Below are 18430 nucleotides of genomic sequence, written 5' to 3' on the forward strand. Positions count from 1 at the left end.
CCAGAAACGCCCGTGGAAATAGTTGAAGAGCGAAATTGCAAGGGTTTTGCTCATCCGTTATCACTCGGCTGTCAAGTAACGTACAGTAAAATAGTTTATAGGTATGAAACAAAATGTTAAGGAATAAGCTTTCATTGGTACCAAATTTAGGATCATTGTGTGTTCAGACACTGAGATATCTTAATTTCAAATGAGGTACATTTTTTTGGGACACCCTGTACATATGCTTGGAATTACGTGGGTCGAGAGGACCGGGGCTCGATTTCCGATGCAGCCGATACCCCGGGCTGCCGTTTTAACTGCTTCACTATGGGGGTTGGGGCGGGCTGCATCTGCCGTAAATCTGATTAACTGTCAAAAAATGTGATTGTTGCTATGATTCTGTTCGTTTATTGCTGAAAACTGCCCAGCCTTACAGAATAATAACTTATAGGTGCTCGCAATGTTTCTCCAAATGTTTAGCCCGGTCTCACACATAACGGGATTTAAACACCGTTTTTTTTACGGACGAAAGGGTTTTTGCATTGGGCGGTGTGTACTGCAGACAGGATAAACATGAGGATGAGAAGGTGGGCAGGATGCAGGAACGATTTGTGTACGTACGAGCGCGAAGCGCGAGTTTCCAATATAACGGTACAATATCAGTATGGCGGCCCGACCCGGCCCGGCTTGTACGCTTTTGAGAGGCTTATATCTCAGCAGCCGCTGGACCGATTGGCCTGCGGTCTTTTTGTTGTGTAGCCCCATCCCTTCTACTCCGTAATTGGCTACTCTTGGTGCATCTGATGCACCGTCGTGGCATGTGCCACGTGAAAGTCAAGGGTGTTCAAGTTGTTCTTTCTGCTGGAGTAGCGCCTTTGAGAGGCCTATATCTCAGCAACCGCTGGGCGATTGACATACGGTTATTTGTGTAGGGTAGTTACATTTACATCCCTTCTAAAAAGCATAATTTGGGATATTCTCGACCATGTGGGTGACCCCCACTTCGCGTGCCATGTGCTAAATGAAAAAATTGTCAGCTTCGTTTCCATTATAAAAATCTGCAATTATTGGCTCGAATGCGCTGAAACGTGGTCTTATATTTGTATTGCTGGCCTGCTGCTATCAGCAATATCAGCCGAACTGTGCTTCTGGAAAGTGACAGGCGAATAGCGTGTATTATATATTTTTTAACTTTCTTTCACTGTCATTCTTCAATGGCTTTTTTCCTCAGTTTCCAGGAGAGTCGATGCTCCTCTTGCAGGAGGCGGGCCGACCAGGTCAGGGTCACTTATCTCCCTGTTGGAAACAGGTGGGGATGGGAGACTGACGCCGGCAGCCCGTCCATCGTCTGTGCCGGTGTAGTGTCCAGACAGGGCGGACGGCAGCTATTGTCACTGCAGATGTGCTGATTCCGCCGTCAGAGCCGGCTTACATACAGCACTACCGGTACCGCGACATCTTCTTGTAAACAGCCCGAATACCTACTTGGCATGTGGCTAGCAAATACATTTCCACGTGTCACGGACAAGGTTGGGGTGCTACTGCACAGTGCACATTTGCACGTGCAAGAGTCGCTTCCAGATCTCGAGAACGACTGGGCCGATTACACTCAAATTTGATAAATCGTTATAGCGACCGATGGGCAAGGTCTTGGGCCAAAGTTTGTTGGAACCCAGTTTGCACGCGCGCACGTACAGGTATCGCGGTTTTTAGCGGTAGGTTTTGCACCTAGAACATTTAGTGTACTTCAGGCTATATCTTCGTCGTCTTAAGCTTTTAACTGTTGAAGATGCGATCCACTTGTTGGTTCACAAGCCGGCCATGATCGTGTAAAATGGCTTCATCGTAGATCGATTAGCTTCTGAGATATAACCGGAAATGTATAAGTGCAAACCCTACCGCTTAATCTCGCGAGAGCCGCACAGGTGCCGCTTTTACATCTCTTGAACGGTTCGACTGATTGCGCTCACATTCGGTACACCCTTAGTGACCGGTGAGTAGGGTACCGGGAAAAAGCAAGTTTATAGGTTGCACGAACGCACTTGCAGGATGACGTTTTCACGCCTTGAGAACGGCTGGTTCGGTGGTGCTAAAATTTGGTACACTGTTGGGGACCACTAGAAGAGTGGTCTGCAGACTCCACAGGTCATTTGGAGTACCTTTTCGCACTTCCGCACCTGTAGGGCTTGCTCTCGCCCTCGCTCGATTTTTTTTTTGCGTCTTAAGGCGTCTGACTGGTTAAATGGTTGATGTGCTAAAATGTTATCATCTTTGTGTTTCCCTCCTTCTTCTGAGGTCTCTATTACCTAAGAACCAACCCTGACTAACTGCGTTTCCATTGTCATACAGCAAAACGTTTACCTTACTTTAATTGTTTCTTATTTTCCCCGATTGTGCTGTGGGTGCCTCACTCACCGATGTAGCGCAGCGGTCGGATGTCCTTGGGCTTCCTGTTGGGGTCGGTGGCCGTGCCGTTGGGCAGGTGCACGTCGATGGTGTCCTTGGCGCGGTCCTTGAACGTATCCACCGTGTCCGACACCCAGCGGAGCAGGTTCTGGGCCATCGCGGACAACTAGACGACCGGCAACTTCACAATCCGATTAGCAACTACGGCGGAAGGTCGAAACAAAACCCTGGGAAGGAGAGAGTGGAGAGACAGAGGACTGGGGCGGGTACAGGTCAGGACCCAGGACGGTAAATAATGCAGCGACTGTGTGAGACGCTGCAGTGTGCCAGCAAAAAAGGTCGGCACCGCCGGGCCCAGCAGTGCGGCCCGTTTGATGTTGCGGCCTCCCGCTGCGTAGCTCCGCCCTCTCCCCATGTGACCGGTCAGTCGACCAATCGGGAGCCGGGCAGCTGCCGCCGACCGGCGTCCGCCGCTCCGATTGGTGCCGCCGCACACCCACCCCGGCAAAATAGCGTCCAATGGCAAATCGATACGGGACGGCTTCTTGACAGTGGTCGCCGCCGCCTTGGCCGGCATATTTCTGCGCGACGCCGTCGGCACTGACTACTATCGCGACCGGCAGGCGTGGGCAGGTCGCCCCATAAACGGGTCACCGGAGCCGCTCAGCAAAATTCATGGCAAGATATGAGGCAGACCTGCACCGGCGTGGGTTAATTCGGGAACGTGTGCTCGGGGAATGAGATATTCAACAGTTCGCCAGACAATGCCGAGTTGGGCGCAGCCCCAGATTCCCTGCGAAGTAAGCTATGAACATAGATACTAGACCTATAAACATAGACATTTGCTACAGAAATAGGTCCATTATTTAACCTTTCTCCAGATGTCTAGTTACTATAAACGGTTAACAAATAAAGCGAAGGTAAATCACTTGTCTTTCACAGCTCTGCGCTGGCACAGGGTAACCGGACATAAGCATAAAGAAAATATAATTGTATGTAGGTATTGTTGGCCTCTCGTGTGACGCCTCCGCCTGTCTGTCGTTTGACGTCATCACCGACTGACGTCACGCCTATTGACGTCACTGACGACAAGAAGTAGACGAACATCGTGGAGTTACCGGCGGCCATTTTTAGCACCGTGTCCTTGGAGGAGGTCGCCATGTGTTGGATAAAGCCAGGGGTAGATGTGATTTCGGCCTGACGTATATCTATGAATAGACATAATAGAAGAAGTTTGTCAGCAGGAATGTGGAGCTTGATCGGAAAGAAATGATGCATTAGTTTTTTATCGAGTGGTGCCATTGACAGTAAGTGCCTTTCTCTTGTAGATGAATACGGAAGAACGATACAATCGAAGTGGAATGTGCTTGACTTCTATATTTGACTTAAGAGAAACGATTTAAACGCAATCAGTCGATAGAAACAATGAAATACAAAGACGTTTTCATCATCATGAGGACGTTTGAATCATCATGAGGTGCAAACGCCTATGCAATGCCCGTAGGAAATAACAGTGCACAATTCTGGCCGTCTTTGTGGTTGATGTGAATAGTTTTTGGTTTTTGATTTGAAGACTTGTCTTTAGATTTATCGCGTCCGCCCCACCTCACCTTCCAATCGTTCGGCTTTACAGTTGAGGTGTCTAGAGATGTTTCCAGCACGTTTTGTTTTGCAAGCTATGTGAAAATCAATTGTCTTTTTATATAAATCAGAGCAAATTCTCATTAGAGTTCACTGTTCTCAGCATGGATGACCCAAATTAGTCCAGTTTTAACATTTCTCATTACCACGCTTACTTTACTTCCTCTTGTTATGAACAGATATAGAGAGGTTTCATTTAACTTATCAAATTTCATTAAGCTTATTTTGCATGAGATTTAAAGCTACGTTTATGCAAATCGCTTGCATTTGCCTAAAGCACATATTCATCAAACTTGACCGGCATAGATGCATTTGGCAGACATGAGTTGGATGTGCCATCGAGCACAGAAGAAATCTTGATGCTCCTGGCCATACAGATAATGTGTTTGGTTTTAAGCCCCGCCATTGGGCTGGCACAGGCTGCAAGAGGTAAGTGAGCGATGCTAATAAGCTGCCTGATCTGATCTCTTGGTAAATCGCGCATATTTCATTTCCTTTATATAAGTGGTAGGGACGGAACTTATTCAAATATGACCTCTGCCTCTGATAGTCATAGCTATTTCGTTCCTAATGCAGTTATCGAATGAGAAGGCTCCTAAAACAGTCATCGAATGAGCTTCATCATTTCATTTCCGTCGGCCATTCAGAGAGACCAGCGTCGATGAGGGTCGGACCTCGGACGGGACATCTGTTTGACCGATGGAGCGGAGCAAAATTGGAGGATATGCAAATGACGCCATTAAACAAGTAGAGAGCGTCATCTGTCTTGTTGAACCCAGTCTGGCGTGTTATTTAGCTTGATAAAGTGGCCTGAGGCAAGGCTATGAGCTGGGAGTGTCAGCTGTTTCATTATTTAAAATCTGCATTTGAAGCACCAAACGAAATCTATGAACTGTAATTAAGCAGGGTTTAATCTTTCCTCTTTTTATTAAGCGGCATGTGTGATTAAATCGGTAGTGGCAATGCGGATTTTTTTGCGATTTTCTGCCGTATTTGCTGGCAGCTCGTAGGTTTTAGCCGTTTTCACGACGGGCTATCCGGCGAATGCACCTGATTTGACCAAATCTGCACCTAATTTCTTTTACAGCAAATATCTTCATTTTATGAATTTATTTCAGTGTTTTAATCGATGATGCTCTCTGATAATATGACAAAGCAAGCATATAAGCAATTAGTGCAACCCTAGCTGATAGCTGCTAAGAGACACACTGAACCTGATTTGACCAAATCTGCACCTAATCTGTACCAGATGTGCACCAAATGTGTACCAGATGGCCGTCGTGAAAAAGGCTATTATCAAGTTGCGTCATGTTCTGCACGGCAAACGCTTTATTTGCTAGTTTGCTACCTGCAATGTGCGTGTTTGGTGGGTCGTAGGCCGTGCCGCGTAGTTTATTTACAAACCGCTCTGCGTGGATGTTTGAAGGCAAAGCAGGGACACCAAACCGGATCGAAACGCATTGTATATAGGCATCGTGTGTAGTGGGTTACTTACGGGCTGCGAGATTCTCACAGAATAATACATGACATTGCCATTCGCAAAGAACTATGAATCGTTCGAGCTCATTCCATTCCTTGTTACCCTTTGCTCCTCAGCTGGTGTGTTTGTTTGTTTCCAGCGTCCTCAGCCACACACCACCCGGGGCCGGACCGTTTGGTGCCGAGTGGCCTGTACTACCCGCTGCTGCAGGGGGTCGGCGCCCCGTGCCACCAGCCCTCCTCCCTGAGCCCGGCCAATGTGTCCGTCTGCTGTCCGGCGGACCAGGCCAACTGGACGTGTCCGCGGCCCGAGCTGGACCCGCCCGAGCACAGCTTCTGCTGCCACGTGCGCGCCGACTGCGCCTACTGCTGTCCAGAGGCCGAGTTCTTTGGCGGCCACGACCCGGGACACTGCCAGCAGACGTGAGTCGAACACTGCCAGCAGACGTGAGTCGTAGACTGCCAGCAGACGTGAGTCATACACTGCCAGAAGACGTGAGCCTTAAAGTGCCAGCAGACGTGAGCCTCACGATCGTACATTGCCAGCAGACGTGCGTCGTACAGTCGAACATTGCCGGCAGACGGAAACAGACACTGTCACCAGACGTGAGTTGCACACTGTCACCAGACCTGAGTTTCACACTGCTAGCAGACGTGAGTCGTACACTGTCAGCAGACGTGAGTCGCACGCTAGAGGCATGTATTGTATGTACTAGCAGACGTGAGTCGCCTAGTCACTCAGTGTTGTGTGTCATAAGACGTAAGTCACATACCGGGTGGCCCAGAAAAAACGTTCCCAACTTAAAATCAATATTTCTCAGAAAGCGATAACGATACAACATTACAACTTCCAATAGTCAATGCGGCATACATTTTCAGTAAATGGTATGATTTTTATGTTATTCGGTCAATTACTTTTTAAATGGTTCGTGTTTCTAGCATGCCATGTAAAAATTACTTTTTTGCTCAGATGTTTACTAAATGTGAGTGAACGGGCCACTTCCATCTCGGCACCACGGCCTGCAGCCATGGCTGCTACTGGCAACTAGTCTCATTGATGGTTCAGGCCTCAGGGTGACACATTCCCTCTAGCTTTTTTCCTTATTCGGTCGATTTACTGTTTGATCTTCTTGAAGGGAGGGCGATCAGCAGTAACCCATGCACCGTGCCACTCCTGCTCGAAACAGGACTTGTTAAAACAAATGGCATCCATTAACACTATTTTGGCTCAGCATTTGAATATTTGGCACATAAGGGGGACAAAAATATTTATAAAATAACAACACACGTGCTGGTTTCATTCACGTGTTCTATTTTTCCATTCTTTTTTCTAACATGGTACGTCTAAGCCAATCATTACTGCCGTTCAACATCGGCAAAAAGAGCAAAAATTCAACATAAGATTGCTGGCTTGAAAATAATGTTACAGTGTTATAATTTGGCATCCTACCAATGCGCAAAGAAGTGACGCGACCTTGATGAAAATTTTGGCTCGTTATTTGCACTCGAATTTGAGATATAGGCCTCCAAAGTTCGGAACGTTTTTTTTGGGCCACCCGGTATATGTAGGAGAGAGGTGCGTCGTACACTGCCAGCAGACGTGAGTCATATGGTCACTCAGAGTCGGTAGACGAGAGTCGCACAGTCGCACACTACCGGCAGACGAGAATCGCACAATCGCACACTGCTGCAGACGTGGGCCGCTCACAGGGGGAGGTGAGAGTTGCGGGAGAGGGTTGAGTTACACGATGCATTTGCAGTCTTGAGTCACGAGAGCCTCAGTTGTGTCTTGAAATGCTTGAGTTGGAAGCTGCACGTTGGGCGCATTAGGTACAAGTTGATATAATTTTTCAACGTGACTAATTATCTTTAGAATATCATTTCAAAACTGTAAATTACATTGTAATGAATCATGTTATTTTTCTTAGGCACGTTTCAAGATGCGGTAAATTTTCTCAGATGTGTCTTTTGAGGACTGATGTGCCTGCTGATGACTGACTGGTTTACCTTCAGACCTGGGCAGCTGATCTCACTGTCGGTGTGTGTGCTGGCGTTTGCCGTCATCCTAACACTGACCTGCTGCGCCGTGACGCCGGGAGCACCGCTCTACACACAGATCTTCCCCGGTGAGAGGGGTGAGAGGGCAGCCGTGGGGCAGGGGGAGAGAGAGAGAGAGAGAGAGAGAGAGAGAGAGAGAGAGAGAGAGAGAGAGAGAGAGAGAGAGAGAGAGAGAGAGAGAGAGAGAGAGAGAGAGAGAGAGAGAGAGAGAGAGAGAGAGAGAGAGAGAGAGAGCGGGAGAGGGAGGGAGAGAGGGAGAGCGCTGAAACGAAAGAGACAGAATGAGAGGTAGGGATAGAGAAATAAGAGATGATATGTATATGAGAAGCTAAAGCGTACTATGGCGTGACTACAGGGTCTTTCATAATGAATGTTATTTTTAAAGTAGCCATAGCTCAGGTGATATACATCGCAAAGCTATTGTCAATACCCGAATGAAATAAGAAATCATGGGAAATTATGTACACATGACTCACATTTAGATACCCTTCATGGATTTTGAACTGTGTCGCCTCGCTTTCGGACACAGATTTCGGCCCGCTGACGCAAATGGGGCACCACGCGCTTCACATCCTCCGCGCACATCCTTGCAGCAAACCTCTCCACTGTGACCTGTAGCTCTTTAAGGGTCACTGGAAGGGTCTCTTCTGTGGCCAAGACGACTTCTGGGCCCAAAATCAGAAGTCCATCGGTGAGAGATCAGAGCTCCAAGCTGGCCATGGCCACTCAGTGAGACGGCTGATCACCCGTCTGTCAAAGCTGCCATCCAACCACTGGCGCCCAGCCGCCGTTGCGTCACATCAGTGCCGTCCTGCTGAAACCAGAGGCCTTGCCTTCGAACCCCGCCAGGCACATGAGGCCATAGTTCTTTCTTAAGCAGTCTCAGATGAGCTGGCCCGGTCACTGATGAGCCAGAAGCGAACCAGTGGACGAAGACCCGCCGGTCGACCACGGCAGCCCAAAACATGACCTTCCGTGCGTTTTGTTCCTTGCAGTCAACCGTGACATTTTGGAATCTGTCCACAAGCCTTGGATCATTTTAGAGCGGACACTGTGCTTCTTTTGAAAGTGTACCCAAACTTACGGTGGACAGCCGTCAGTCCCTCAGTGAGCCGCTTCCCACGACCACCCAAAACTCCTACGTGAAAAAGAGCTGACCCGTGTTGTAGGGGAGGCATTTCATGTCCGCACAGGGGGGAAGTTTGGTGAGCTGTGACGGTTTTAAATGCATCAACAGAAATTCCAAGAAATTTTCAATAATGTAAATACAAAATTTATGCTCTTACTATTTACAAACACCCTAAACTTCGCGCTTTAAAAATAACCTTCATTATGAAAGACCCTGTACCTACATATGACTGTAATAGACATAAAATGATAATGCCGAATTATAAAATATCGAAGCTATATGATGGAGAAACGTTATTGTAATCATAGTGCGTATAATAGTGCCCCAATGCCTTTTGTTGTCCTTTCAGGCTCCTGAACTTCGTGCAGGCAGCTCATTTCAATGGCGCTATCATCCAGCTATGAAAATCAGCATTGCTATTGAAGATATATTGAGGCCTGTGAAGTTTCCACCTCTGGTGCGCGTGTCATTGTTGTGAACCAGCTACAGTGGGACTCAGGCAGTGACATGGAAACGGCATCCTTTCATTTGTCTGTTTACCAAGGTATTTTTATATCATGTCTCATTTTGTTTGTCCTTTTTCTTGAATAAATTTCGTCAGATTCTATTGCCAGGATTCTATTGATAATTTTTACTGCCTATACAAGGAATATAGCTCATGTGTAGACATAGGCACGAAATAAGCCGGCCAAATTATGTATATGCGTCATACGAAGCACAGCGACCGACTTATGCTCGTCATACAAAACTAATGACCTCGTGTCAACTGTCAACCCACCTTGAAAGACGTCATTGAACACGCTGTACGGTCCTTATGTCGTGTCGCTGTAGCGCGTTCTTACTTAAAGGCCTAACACTCGCTCCACCATGCACTTTTGGGAAAGGCAGATACATATACATAAATGTCTCACTCAGAAACTTCCATGTTTTTCATTCTTTGATTGTAAAAATAACAAAACGTTACGAAAAGTAGGCATATAAGCGATTTTGTTTTGTCTTTCGAATCAGAAGTCTTTTCCCATTTTATTCACCCTTTGTAATTTCTTCATCTTTATCATTTTGGAAACAGATCAAAATTTTATTTCAGGAGCGTGAAATACACGTCCATCTGTCGGCCGTACGCACTCACGCACCCCATTTCAGACAAATTGAAAGCTTTTGGAGTGAATGACGTTTAAGTGACGTCATAACTCCATATTTGCAAAACAATGTAAATGGTGTTATCTCCCTTCGTGTGGAGGTACCGATAATCGATAAGACCGTTTTTGGCGTGTTACGAAATCTATATTTCAAAAACGATACAAATGAAACTTTCAAGAGCATGACACAATCAGACACAATGCTCACATCAAGTAATTATTTCATGTAATGGTACATCACATCACTTATTTTTAATGCCCTAATGCTTCACTCATGCATCGCTTGCAATGGTAGTTGTAATTTAATGACTAACTGCACGCAACTCCCCTAAATAAATTCGCCGTGGATGCAAAATGACACATTTTGACCATGGGACCTACATGTAAAGCAGTTTGTCTTGTGATCCTAGGATTGTACATCCCATTCCAGCTAGTTGAAACTTTTTACTTTGATCTGGGTGAAAATAACCAAGATGAACAAAACTCTCAAGAGTTCTTCGGACCATTCTTTGAGATACACGGACCTGTACCGACTGATAAAGGCAACGAACGAGAAGACGAAGCGAATAGCTCACACGAGAGTGACTTAGCCGACTTTTTCCCATCAGTTAACAAAAGTAAGATTTTCTTCTCTGTGTATGTACCTACGATTATAGTCAATGCTTAGAACTATCGGTTTAGCGAAAAGCAATGAACCTTTCCCCACTTCCAACCGTTTAGAAGAGCTACGACTTTCGCATAAGCCAATATCTTTGTTATGAGTCTACGGCGTTTAACCCAGGTGTTTCTGCGATATAATTCGACCAGTAGTACACGAATTATGAGAGCCCCACTACGTGAAGCGAGAGAGATGTTAACAGTCTGGGTCGATTACAGCAGAGACGAGCGGCCTGTCGCTACTTCAGGAGCAGGGTCTCGGCTGTGATGAGGTCCGTGAAGAAAGATTCCGCTGCTGCCGGGTGTACGACCAGGTGATCGAGGCCTGGTGGTGTCCCGAGAGGCGGCCCTTCTGCTGCCATCAGGTAATGGTTCGACGCTACTCTTTTACGATACGATACTTAGGGGATAGGCGGGAGAATTGGGACTCATTTCTAAGGCCATGTTTATTGAGATTGTCATTGTCCCAATACCAGGTATGGACAATGACAATCTCAAATTATTGTCGTGTCTATAACTAGGCAATCATTTGATACATTGGAACTTATCTTCACACTATCTGTTTCGTTAAAGGGCGGGATTGTCAAGCACGATAACAAAGTTCCCATTGAATGCACATTTTCCTTACCAGAGTAAGACTTTCTGGTCACTCTTCGCTTTGATGCATTTGTGGCTAGGGGGTGCAGCTGCAACCCCATCCAAAACATGGAAGTGCAAATACATCTTTTTGCACCTCTTTACTATTTGCACCATTTGGAACAAGTGTCCCATTATCCCACACACCGCCATATTAAGTCACGCATTTTTTGGTCATTTCTCACTTCACATAGCGTGTTCATGCAAACCAGCAATCGCATTAAGACGTGACATGTTCAAAGAAATATAAGTTGTCATTTGAAATACACAGACAACTCAGAAAAACACGAGAAAAAAAAGAGATATTTTAATGCTCAGCCCGCATAGCGCAACCGACGGCCAGAAAAAGGTTGCTAAGACTTCCCAAAGTTGCACGACACGTAAAATAAGAAGGCAAAGGCAAAAATCATGCAAGGATGCTGCCCATTTTTTTTATTTTTGCGTGCCCCTATTCTGCGTCCCAATTCTCCCGCCTCTCCCATGCATGTTGCGTAGCTTTAAGTTTATGGCGTAAATTAGCTATAACAATTAACAAGCATTTTATCATGTTAATAGCGCATATTATCAACCATGTGCCGTATTACCTTTTTTTGCCTTCCAATCATCCTAAGTCATGCTTAAGCACGGCAAAATTAAGAGCTTGCGACAAAAAGTTCGTCCACTCGCCTGCTACCCAGCATATCGCGAAAGATGTGTCTGTTTGTTTTCCCCGTTCCCCTGTCATTACACAACCGGGATTATTGGCCTGCCTGCCTGGAAAATTATTTGGAGCGGACGTTGGTCTGCTATCTCCTGAGGTTATATTTGGCTTTGCCAACAGGATATATGTTAAAGGGACTATCCCACCTTCTAAAATGTTGTTAAAACCAGTTAAATTGTGCCCGACTTTATAGATTGGATGACCAGGAACACGGTTCTGGCATTTATTTTTCATAAAACATCTTAGGCTTCCCATATTCCAAACACAAACTTTCAAATATGTGACGTCACAGCCCAAAATTACCTCCTTCCCCAGGCCACATTACTGTCATAAAGCTGATTCTTTTTACTCTGTAGGCACCACAACAAAGTTCAGACCAAGTTTTAAGCGATTTTTCAACGAACAAACCCATTTAAATCAGAATGACTAAACGAGGTGACGTCACACTAACGGTCGCTCCATGTTGAAGATAGGGCCTTGTACAAGGCCCATTTTCAAATGAAGGGAACGAATTTCTTCAACACCAAGAGGCCGCGGGGGTTGCAAACTAGATAGATAGTGGTTTCTGAACCTCGCCGCAAACTTGGCTATCTCAACTCAAACCCCATGTTAAAGGTGGGATAGTCCCTTTAAACAAACTTGCAAAGCCCGCAGGACTGGGATAGGCGTTGTGAGCTCTCAGCTTGGTCACCTCGATAAGTCTCGTAAACACTTCGCATGTTCTATGACCGGCCGTGTGGAGTCACCGTGATCCAGTGAGTCTGCTGTTTTTGCCGTTCAACTAAAAAGTGGGAGAGAGGGAGATAGAGAAGGTTTGGAAATGGGCTGGAGTTATAAGTAAAGTAATCTTGGGTTGGAGTGTCATGCAAGTGACTGCAGGAGATATTCGAGCATGCAGGATAGGAGGGAAAGGGAAGGCAGCGAGGTGGGGTATTGTGTTTCACGCGCCATGGAGTCGACCGAACATCGCGTTGGAACGCATTCATGGGCGATTGTTTGGGTGGCCAGCGACCGCTTGTGCCGTGCTAATCGACGGTGACTGGCGACTGGCCGCTGACCGTCCTGTGTCGACCTCTGTGTAATACCCTGTGTCGATGGGTGGCCTCTGACTGCCCTGTGCTGTTGACCGCTGGCCGTCCTGTTCAATAGCGGTGACCTCTATCCGCCCCGCGTCACAGTCAGGGCACCTGCTGCGCCCTCTCCTGCTTTTTTTTTTTTTTGTTAGTTTAATTCGGTCTGACTAGAAGATTTCAAGGCCGGAAGAATGATAGGAATTAGGGGGAGACGTTGGTCTGGGTGGGCATCCTGGTGCTCCGCCGAGGTTGGGCCTGTCGAGAGGACAGGCCACCCAACCCCTCTAACGGTCACTGCAACCGGCCACGGGCCTGCTCCGGGGTGGAGCTCCGCGCATGGGATAAAGGTGACCGTCCAGCCCAGATCAGGGGGTTGAGGCGTGCAGGAGAATGATTTGACTATCCTGGTGATGGAAAAGACGGAATGGTGCGACTGACTAACCGTTGACCGCCCTGTGTCGATGGAAAGTGACCTCTGCTCGCCCCGTGTCACCCTCAGGGCACCTACTGCGCCGTCTGCTGCACCCCAGACGAGCTGCGCCGCTGACCGTCCTGTGTTGTTGGGTGACCTCTGCCCGCCCCGTATCCCCTCAGGGCACCTACTGCGCCGTCTGCTGCACCCCGGACGAGCTGCGCCGCTGACCTCCCTGTGTTGTTGGGTGACCTCTGCCCGCCCCGTATCCCCTCAGGGCACCTACTGCGCCGTCTGCTGCACCCCGGACGAGCTGCGCCGCACAGAGGCCGGCCCGCCGTCCGCCAGCTGTCAGGAGGGCCGGCCGAGGTCCGCCGACGACCGCCGCCAGCCGCCCCGACCCGAGATCGCGGTCGATGGCACCTGGTGAGAGCCGAGCGACGGGCAGCGTCATCAGGCGGGAGGCGCGGTAAACTGCAGTTTACGTACCGACCGTGGGTGCCGGTGGCGGCGGTCGGGTATTGATTTCGGGCCGGCCGTCTGGAAGGATCGGTAAACGGTGAATCATAGCATCATTGCCTCATTGGCCGGCGTCGGCCTCAGAATAGCCCGTGCCGAAAACACACGGTCGAACAATGCATATGTTTGATGAGGATGAGTGGGGCCTCAGCAGAGAACGGCACGATGTAGGACCTCGAGAGGAGAGGCCGTTTCTCAATCGAAAATAATATTTGTCAGCAGTCAATATTTTTATGTTAATTATTAAGCATTTTATTTTAACCTTGCCGAATAAGATTTTTTCGGCTTCGCTGCTGTGTCAAAGCAAGGAAATATTGAGTTTTACTGTTTATCTGGGGTTATTTTTTACATTCTCCACTCTCCAGTGATTTATCTACTTTCCAGACTTTTTTAATCATGCCAGATCCAGAGAAGTGATTCAGTGCCGATGTTCTGGTTGGCTGCAGGTTCTGGAGCGGGATGAAGGCGGCGTGGCTGACCATGTTTGCCGTGCTGCTGGCCTCCCTCCTCTGCACCTGTCTGGCCTACAGGTGCATCAAATTCCTCGTCACATTCGTCAATGAAGAAGGTCAGAACAGGATAGGTATAGGTTCTCCATGTGCGATGGAAAGGCCGAAGACGGTTTAGTTGTGAAAGTAGTTATTTGCATAACGCCAAACTTAAACGTTTTGTTGGTGACACGTATGACGGCATGACACATCGTTGACCAGAGCGTGTGTCATAGACGACCCACCGGACCGGTTATCTGACCCGGCCGTGACCTGCCCGCCGGCAGACTCTGACCTGGAGGAGGAGTACCTGGCCTACCACTTTGACAGCCTGGGCCTGGTGAACGCTGAGGACCGCCAGGCGGGCCGGCCGGTGATCTCGCGGGCCCTGCTGCCGCCCAAGTACTCCGACATCAACTTCATACCGGTCCAGCCAGGTCAGTCAGAGGCGCTCCGAGAGGGCACCGGGCGCTACCGTGGGGAGGGCTGGCTGTATTTTGCACCGCCGTGTTGTCGGGTGGTCGTGGTCTTTTGTTTTTTCATCGATAGCTTCCGTTTAAACTTGTTGACCGATCGAATTAGTTTATGAAACGATTAAAAATCAAATAAATTGATCTCATATGACTGTTTTTAAACGTTTTTGCCATTTTTATTTCCAGCACTTGGTAAGAATAGTGACGTACTGAATGACGGAATGACATAAAAAAATGGACGAATCAGCCAGTTTCTGTTATCCAGAAGTTCAATTACCGACCATTCACGGCGTCCCGTCCCTGGCTCCGTTACAGACTCTGCCCCGGTGGTGGCGGCAGTGCCCGGCGAACCGCCGCCTCAGTACACCAGCGAGCCAGAGACGGAGACGGCGGCTGTGACAGAGACGGAGACAGAGACGGAGACGAGGGCGGAGACGGCGCGTCCGACCAGCGCGCCGCCGCCGGCCGGCCAGCTCTGAACGCCGGCGGCGGCAGTGACAGTCACTCTACATCTGCACAGGAAGGGGGCCGAAAACCGCTCTGAAGGCTCAGCGATGTTTCTGGATGCATTGCCTTGCAACACAGCACTACGGCGTAACTGAGTTCCGTTCCGAGCCGCCTGACCCGTAATTGCATGAACACTGAACAGCACCATTCATGGGCCGTTTCTTCACCTAACCAGCGAAAAAAAATCATTGTAAACAGTTCTGCATATCTAATGACATGGAAAAAATTGTTTTAATACTGCCTGAAAAATAAAATTAAACGCATTAGTTGTAATTAATTGAAAAGGCATATGCCGATGCACCTCGGCTGTAAAGCTCTCCACGAGATCGTCAACCATCATCGTCGGCTAACGGGATCCTCATCAAATATGTCTTTCTCTTGATACTTTGACTTGATGAGGAAAATGGCTTGCCTTGTTGGTAACTTGTAGGTATTTGTAAGTCGTGAACTTCAAATTGAGCTGACCCTAGACCTATGTCGCCGTCCACTCCTATAGGTAGGTAAACAGAAAATCGGGCGGTACTTCCTACCACAATTTATATCGCGGTATACGTTACATCTGCCTATATCTATTGGGGCGTTCCACGACAAATCGACAAATAAAAAATTAAATTTGCACCCTCATATTTTATTCTTCGTTGAAAACTGGTGTAAGGGGTTGTGATGGGCGGGGAAGCCAGCTGTGGCAAGGATTTTTTTCTTCAAACAACGGTTTCCGAGATATAGCCTCGGGCAATTCCTGGAGTTCGCGCTGCAGCCCTATGTTTGGAGGCCTATAACTCAGAGACTATTGTTTTTTTACCATAAAAACTTATATGGTTCAACTCACAATCAACCAACAAACTTTTTGGCTATCTCGAATTTTCAATTTTTGAAAATTTTGATCACGTGACCTTTTGTCCTATTTTTCTAAGAGTGACCTTGATATTTTCCCCACTGAAAGTTGCAATTTTGTCTGATGACGATTAAAGCCTTATCGATTGTCATTCATATGCGATAATAAAAAAACTGGTTATCGCCCTGCATTGACCTCAGGTCAGGTCGTTTTTATGACCTGTCCATTATTACGAGCGGGAGCGACAGCGAGATCTCGAGAATAAAGCAAGATAGCGACAAGCGGTAAACTGTAAAGGGTACACATGGATAAGGTCTATAATTTTTACTGAGGTCATTTTCAGGGCAGGTCAAAGATGACGTCACAGGAGCTAAAAGGAAGTCAAAATAGCGGCACTATACATATATATGAAGTTTTTTTTCTAATAACTTTCAAGGTATCCCAGCTAGGAACAAACTAATAGCACCATCGTGATCCTCTCGTCGATCCGCATCGAAACATATGTATGTTGACCTCGAAAGGTCGAAAGGTCAAAAGTTGACCTTAGATCACGTGACCTAAGGTCAACTTTTGACCTTTCGACCTTTCGAGGTCAACATACATATGTTTCGATGCGGATCGACGAGAGGATCACGATGGTGCTATTAGTTTGTTCCTAGCTGGGATACCTTGAAAGTTATTCGAGAAAAACTTCATATATATGTATAGTGCCGCTATTTTGGCTTCCTTTTAGCTCCTGTGACGTCATCTTTGACCTGACCTGAAAATGACCTCAGTAAAAATTATAGACCTTATCCGTGTGTATCCTTTACCGTTTACCGCTTGTCGATATCTTGCTTTATTCTCGAGATCTCGCTGTCGCTCCCGCTCGTAATAATGGACAGGTCATAAAAATGACCTGACCTGAGGTCAACGCAGGGCGAAAACCACTTTTTTTATTATCGCATATGAATGACAATTGATAAGGCTTTAATCGTCATCAGACAAAATTGTAACTTTCAGTGGGGAAAATATCAAGGTCACTCTTCGAAAAATAGGACAAAAGGTCACGTGATCAAAATTTTCAAAAATTGAAAATCCGAGATAGCCAAAATGTTTGTTGGTTGATTGTGAGTTGACCCATATAAAGTTTTTATCGTAAAAAAACAATAGTTTCTGAGTTATAGGCCGCCAAACACAGGGCTGCAGCGCAAACTCCAAGAATTGCCCGAGGCTATATCTCGGAAACCGTTGTTCGAAGAAAAAAATCCTTGCCACAGCTGGCTTCCCCGCCCATCACAACCCATTAGACCAATTTTAAGCAAAAAATAAAATATGAGGGTGCAGGGCACTTGTCGATTTGTCGTGGAACGCCCCTATTCTATCATGACAGTCACCATTATGCAAGTTTAAAAAAGAAGTCGTTCAGTCGGTTTAGCCAAGGGGACATCGGGTCAACTTCAGCTAGAGATGAGGTCACCTGACCTTGCTGAAAGACAGTGGAAATTGTTGTGTGTCGATAAGGTGCGCCACTGTCATTGAGTTATTCGCGATTTAACATCCGTAATCAAATGCGGATGTAGGGTAGGAGCCTGTAGGGGAGCCCCCCTCGGCTCGCCACCCTCCGGTCACCGACCGTTATCCTCCCGCCTCGCTCCGTCCCCCCGTTACCGTCGATAGCGGACGCACGCGGCCCCTCCGGCCTCGCTGCTCACCCTCCTCTCCCCCGCCCGGCGCCCCAGCCTCGCTCTACCCCCCCCCCCCCCCCCCCTCCCGGCTCCCGCCTCTCCCGACCGGCGCGCGCCGCAGGCTCCCCGTCCGAGAACGTCCAACATCCGGTCTGTGACCTTGAAATAGACCCAACATCGCTGAAGGATCTGGCCTCTGATTGGCTGCTGAGGGATGTTGGACCTTAGACCGACCAATCAGGTGCCTGCAATTGTGCTCTGTGTCCCACATTCTCTGCATTATCGTTCATACCCCGCCTACGGCCGCCCTGCCCACGGCCGACCCACGGCCCAAGACATTATTTCAGCCCGGTCCCTCAGTCGTCGTTCCGCCACCGAGGAGAGGGCTGGCATCGAAACAAACATCAACATAGACGACACGCCGTCGGCATTCTGTAACGACAGCGTCGGCGGCAGACATGACACTTGATACCACCTAAAGAAACTACTAGATCGATGTGATATAAATAGATAAAAACAAATACCATGTCAAGAAGAACCAAAATGATGAAAATGCAGGGTTGTTTTGAAAAAAAAACGTTTATGGTACGAAGTTTCGAGCCTGAAAACAATCGCTACTGTTCGAAAAG

General features: G+C 47.6%; 2 protein-coding genes across 4 annotated transcripts in view; one reads left to right on the top strand and one right to left on the bottom strand.

Moving 5' to 3' along the window:
- The window catches only part of LOC122384100 (glutamate decarboxylase-like), a 42892-nt gene extending 40152 nt beyond the window's left edge, over nt 1-2740 (bottom strand). Inside the window, exon 1 of the mRNA XM_043371114.1 lies at nt 2398-2740. Coding sequence (XP_043227049.1) covers nt 2398-2545 — 148 coding nt within the window. The 5' untranslated portion in view covers nt 2546-2740. The remainder of the gene's footprint in view (nt 1-2397) is intronic.
- Nucleotides 2741-3939: 1199 nt separating this feature from the next.
- Nucleotides 3940-15565, top strand: LOC122384102. Of its 3 annotated transcripts, XM_043371120.1 has the most exons (9): nt 3940-4458; nt 5649-5931; nt 7522-7634; nt 9045-9239; nt 10711-10856; nt 13590-13738; nt 14278-14399; nt 14607-14756; nt 15108-15565. In XM_043371120.1, the coding sequence occupies exons 4-9, from the start codon at nt 9203-9205 to the stop codon at nt 15269-15271; spliced, it is 768 nt and encodes a 255-aa protein (XP_043227055.1). In that variant the 5' UTR covers nt 3940-4458; nt 5649-5931; nt 7522-7634; nt 9045-9202; the 3' UTR covers nt 15272-15565. The 3 variants fall into 3 exon arrangements, with proteins under 3 accessions (XP_043227055.1, XP_043227053.1, XP_043227054.1); XM_043371118.1 differs by lacking the exons at nt 3940-4458; nt 5649-5931; nt 7522-7634; nt 9045-9239 and adding an exon at nt 9993-10451; XM_043371119.1 differs by lacking the exons at nt 3940-4458; nt 5649-5931; nt 7522-7634; nt 9045-9239 and adding an exon at nt 10002-10451 and having other exon boundaries at nt 10714-10856.
- The last annotated feature ends 2865 nt before the right edge of the window (nt 15566-18430 follow it).

Source organism: Amphibalanus amphitrite, unplaced genomic scaffold, assembly GCF_019059575.1.
Source record: "Amphibalanus amphitrite isolate SeventyFive unplaced genomic scaffold, NRLGWU_Aamphi_draft 000181F_arrow, whole genome shotgun sequence".
Classification (NCBI taxonomy): domain Eukaryota; kingdom Metazoa; phylum Arthropoda; class Thecostraca; order Balanomorpha; family Balanidae; genus Amphibalanus; species Amphibalanus amphitrite.

Bases quoted from the DNA above. Each gene is read 5' to 3' on its own strand.
- LOC122384102 (XM_043371118.1), top strand. From the start codon at position 10,205: ATGGGACCTACATGTAAAGCAGTTTGTCTTGTGATCCTAGGATTGTAC. The intron at 10,857-13,589 runs GTAATGGTTCGA...GTATCCCCTCAG, and splicing joins GGCCCTTCTGCTGCCATCAG to GGCACCTACTGCGCCGTCTG. The intron at 13,739-14,277 runs GTGAGAGCCGAG...GGTTGGCTGCAG, and splicing joins ATCGCGGTCGATGGCACCTG to GTTCTGGAGCGGGATGAAGG.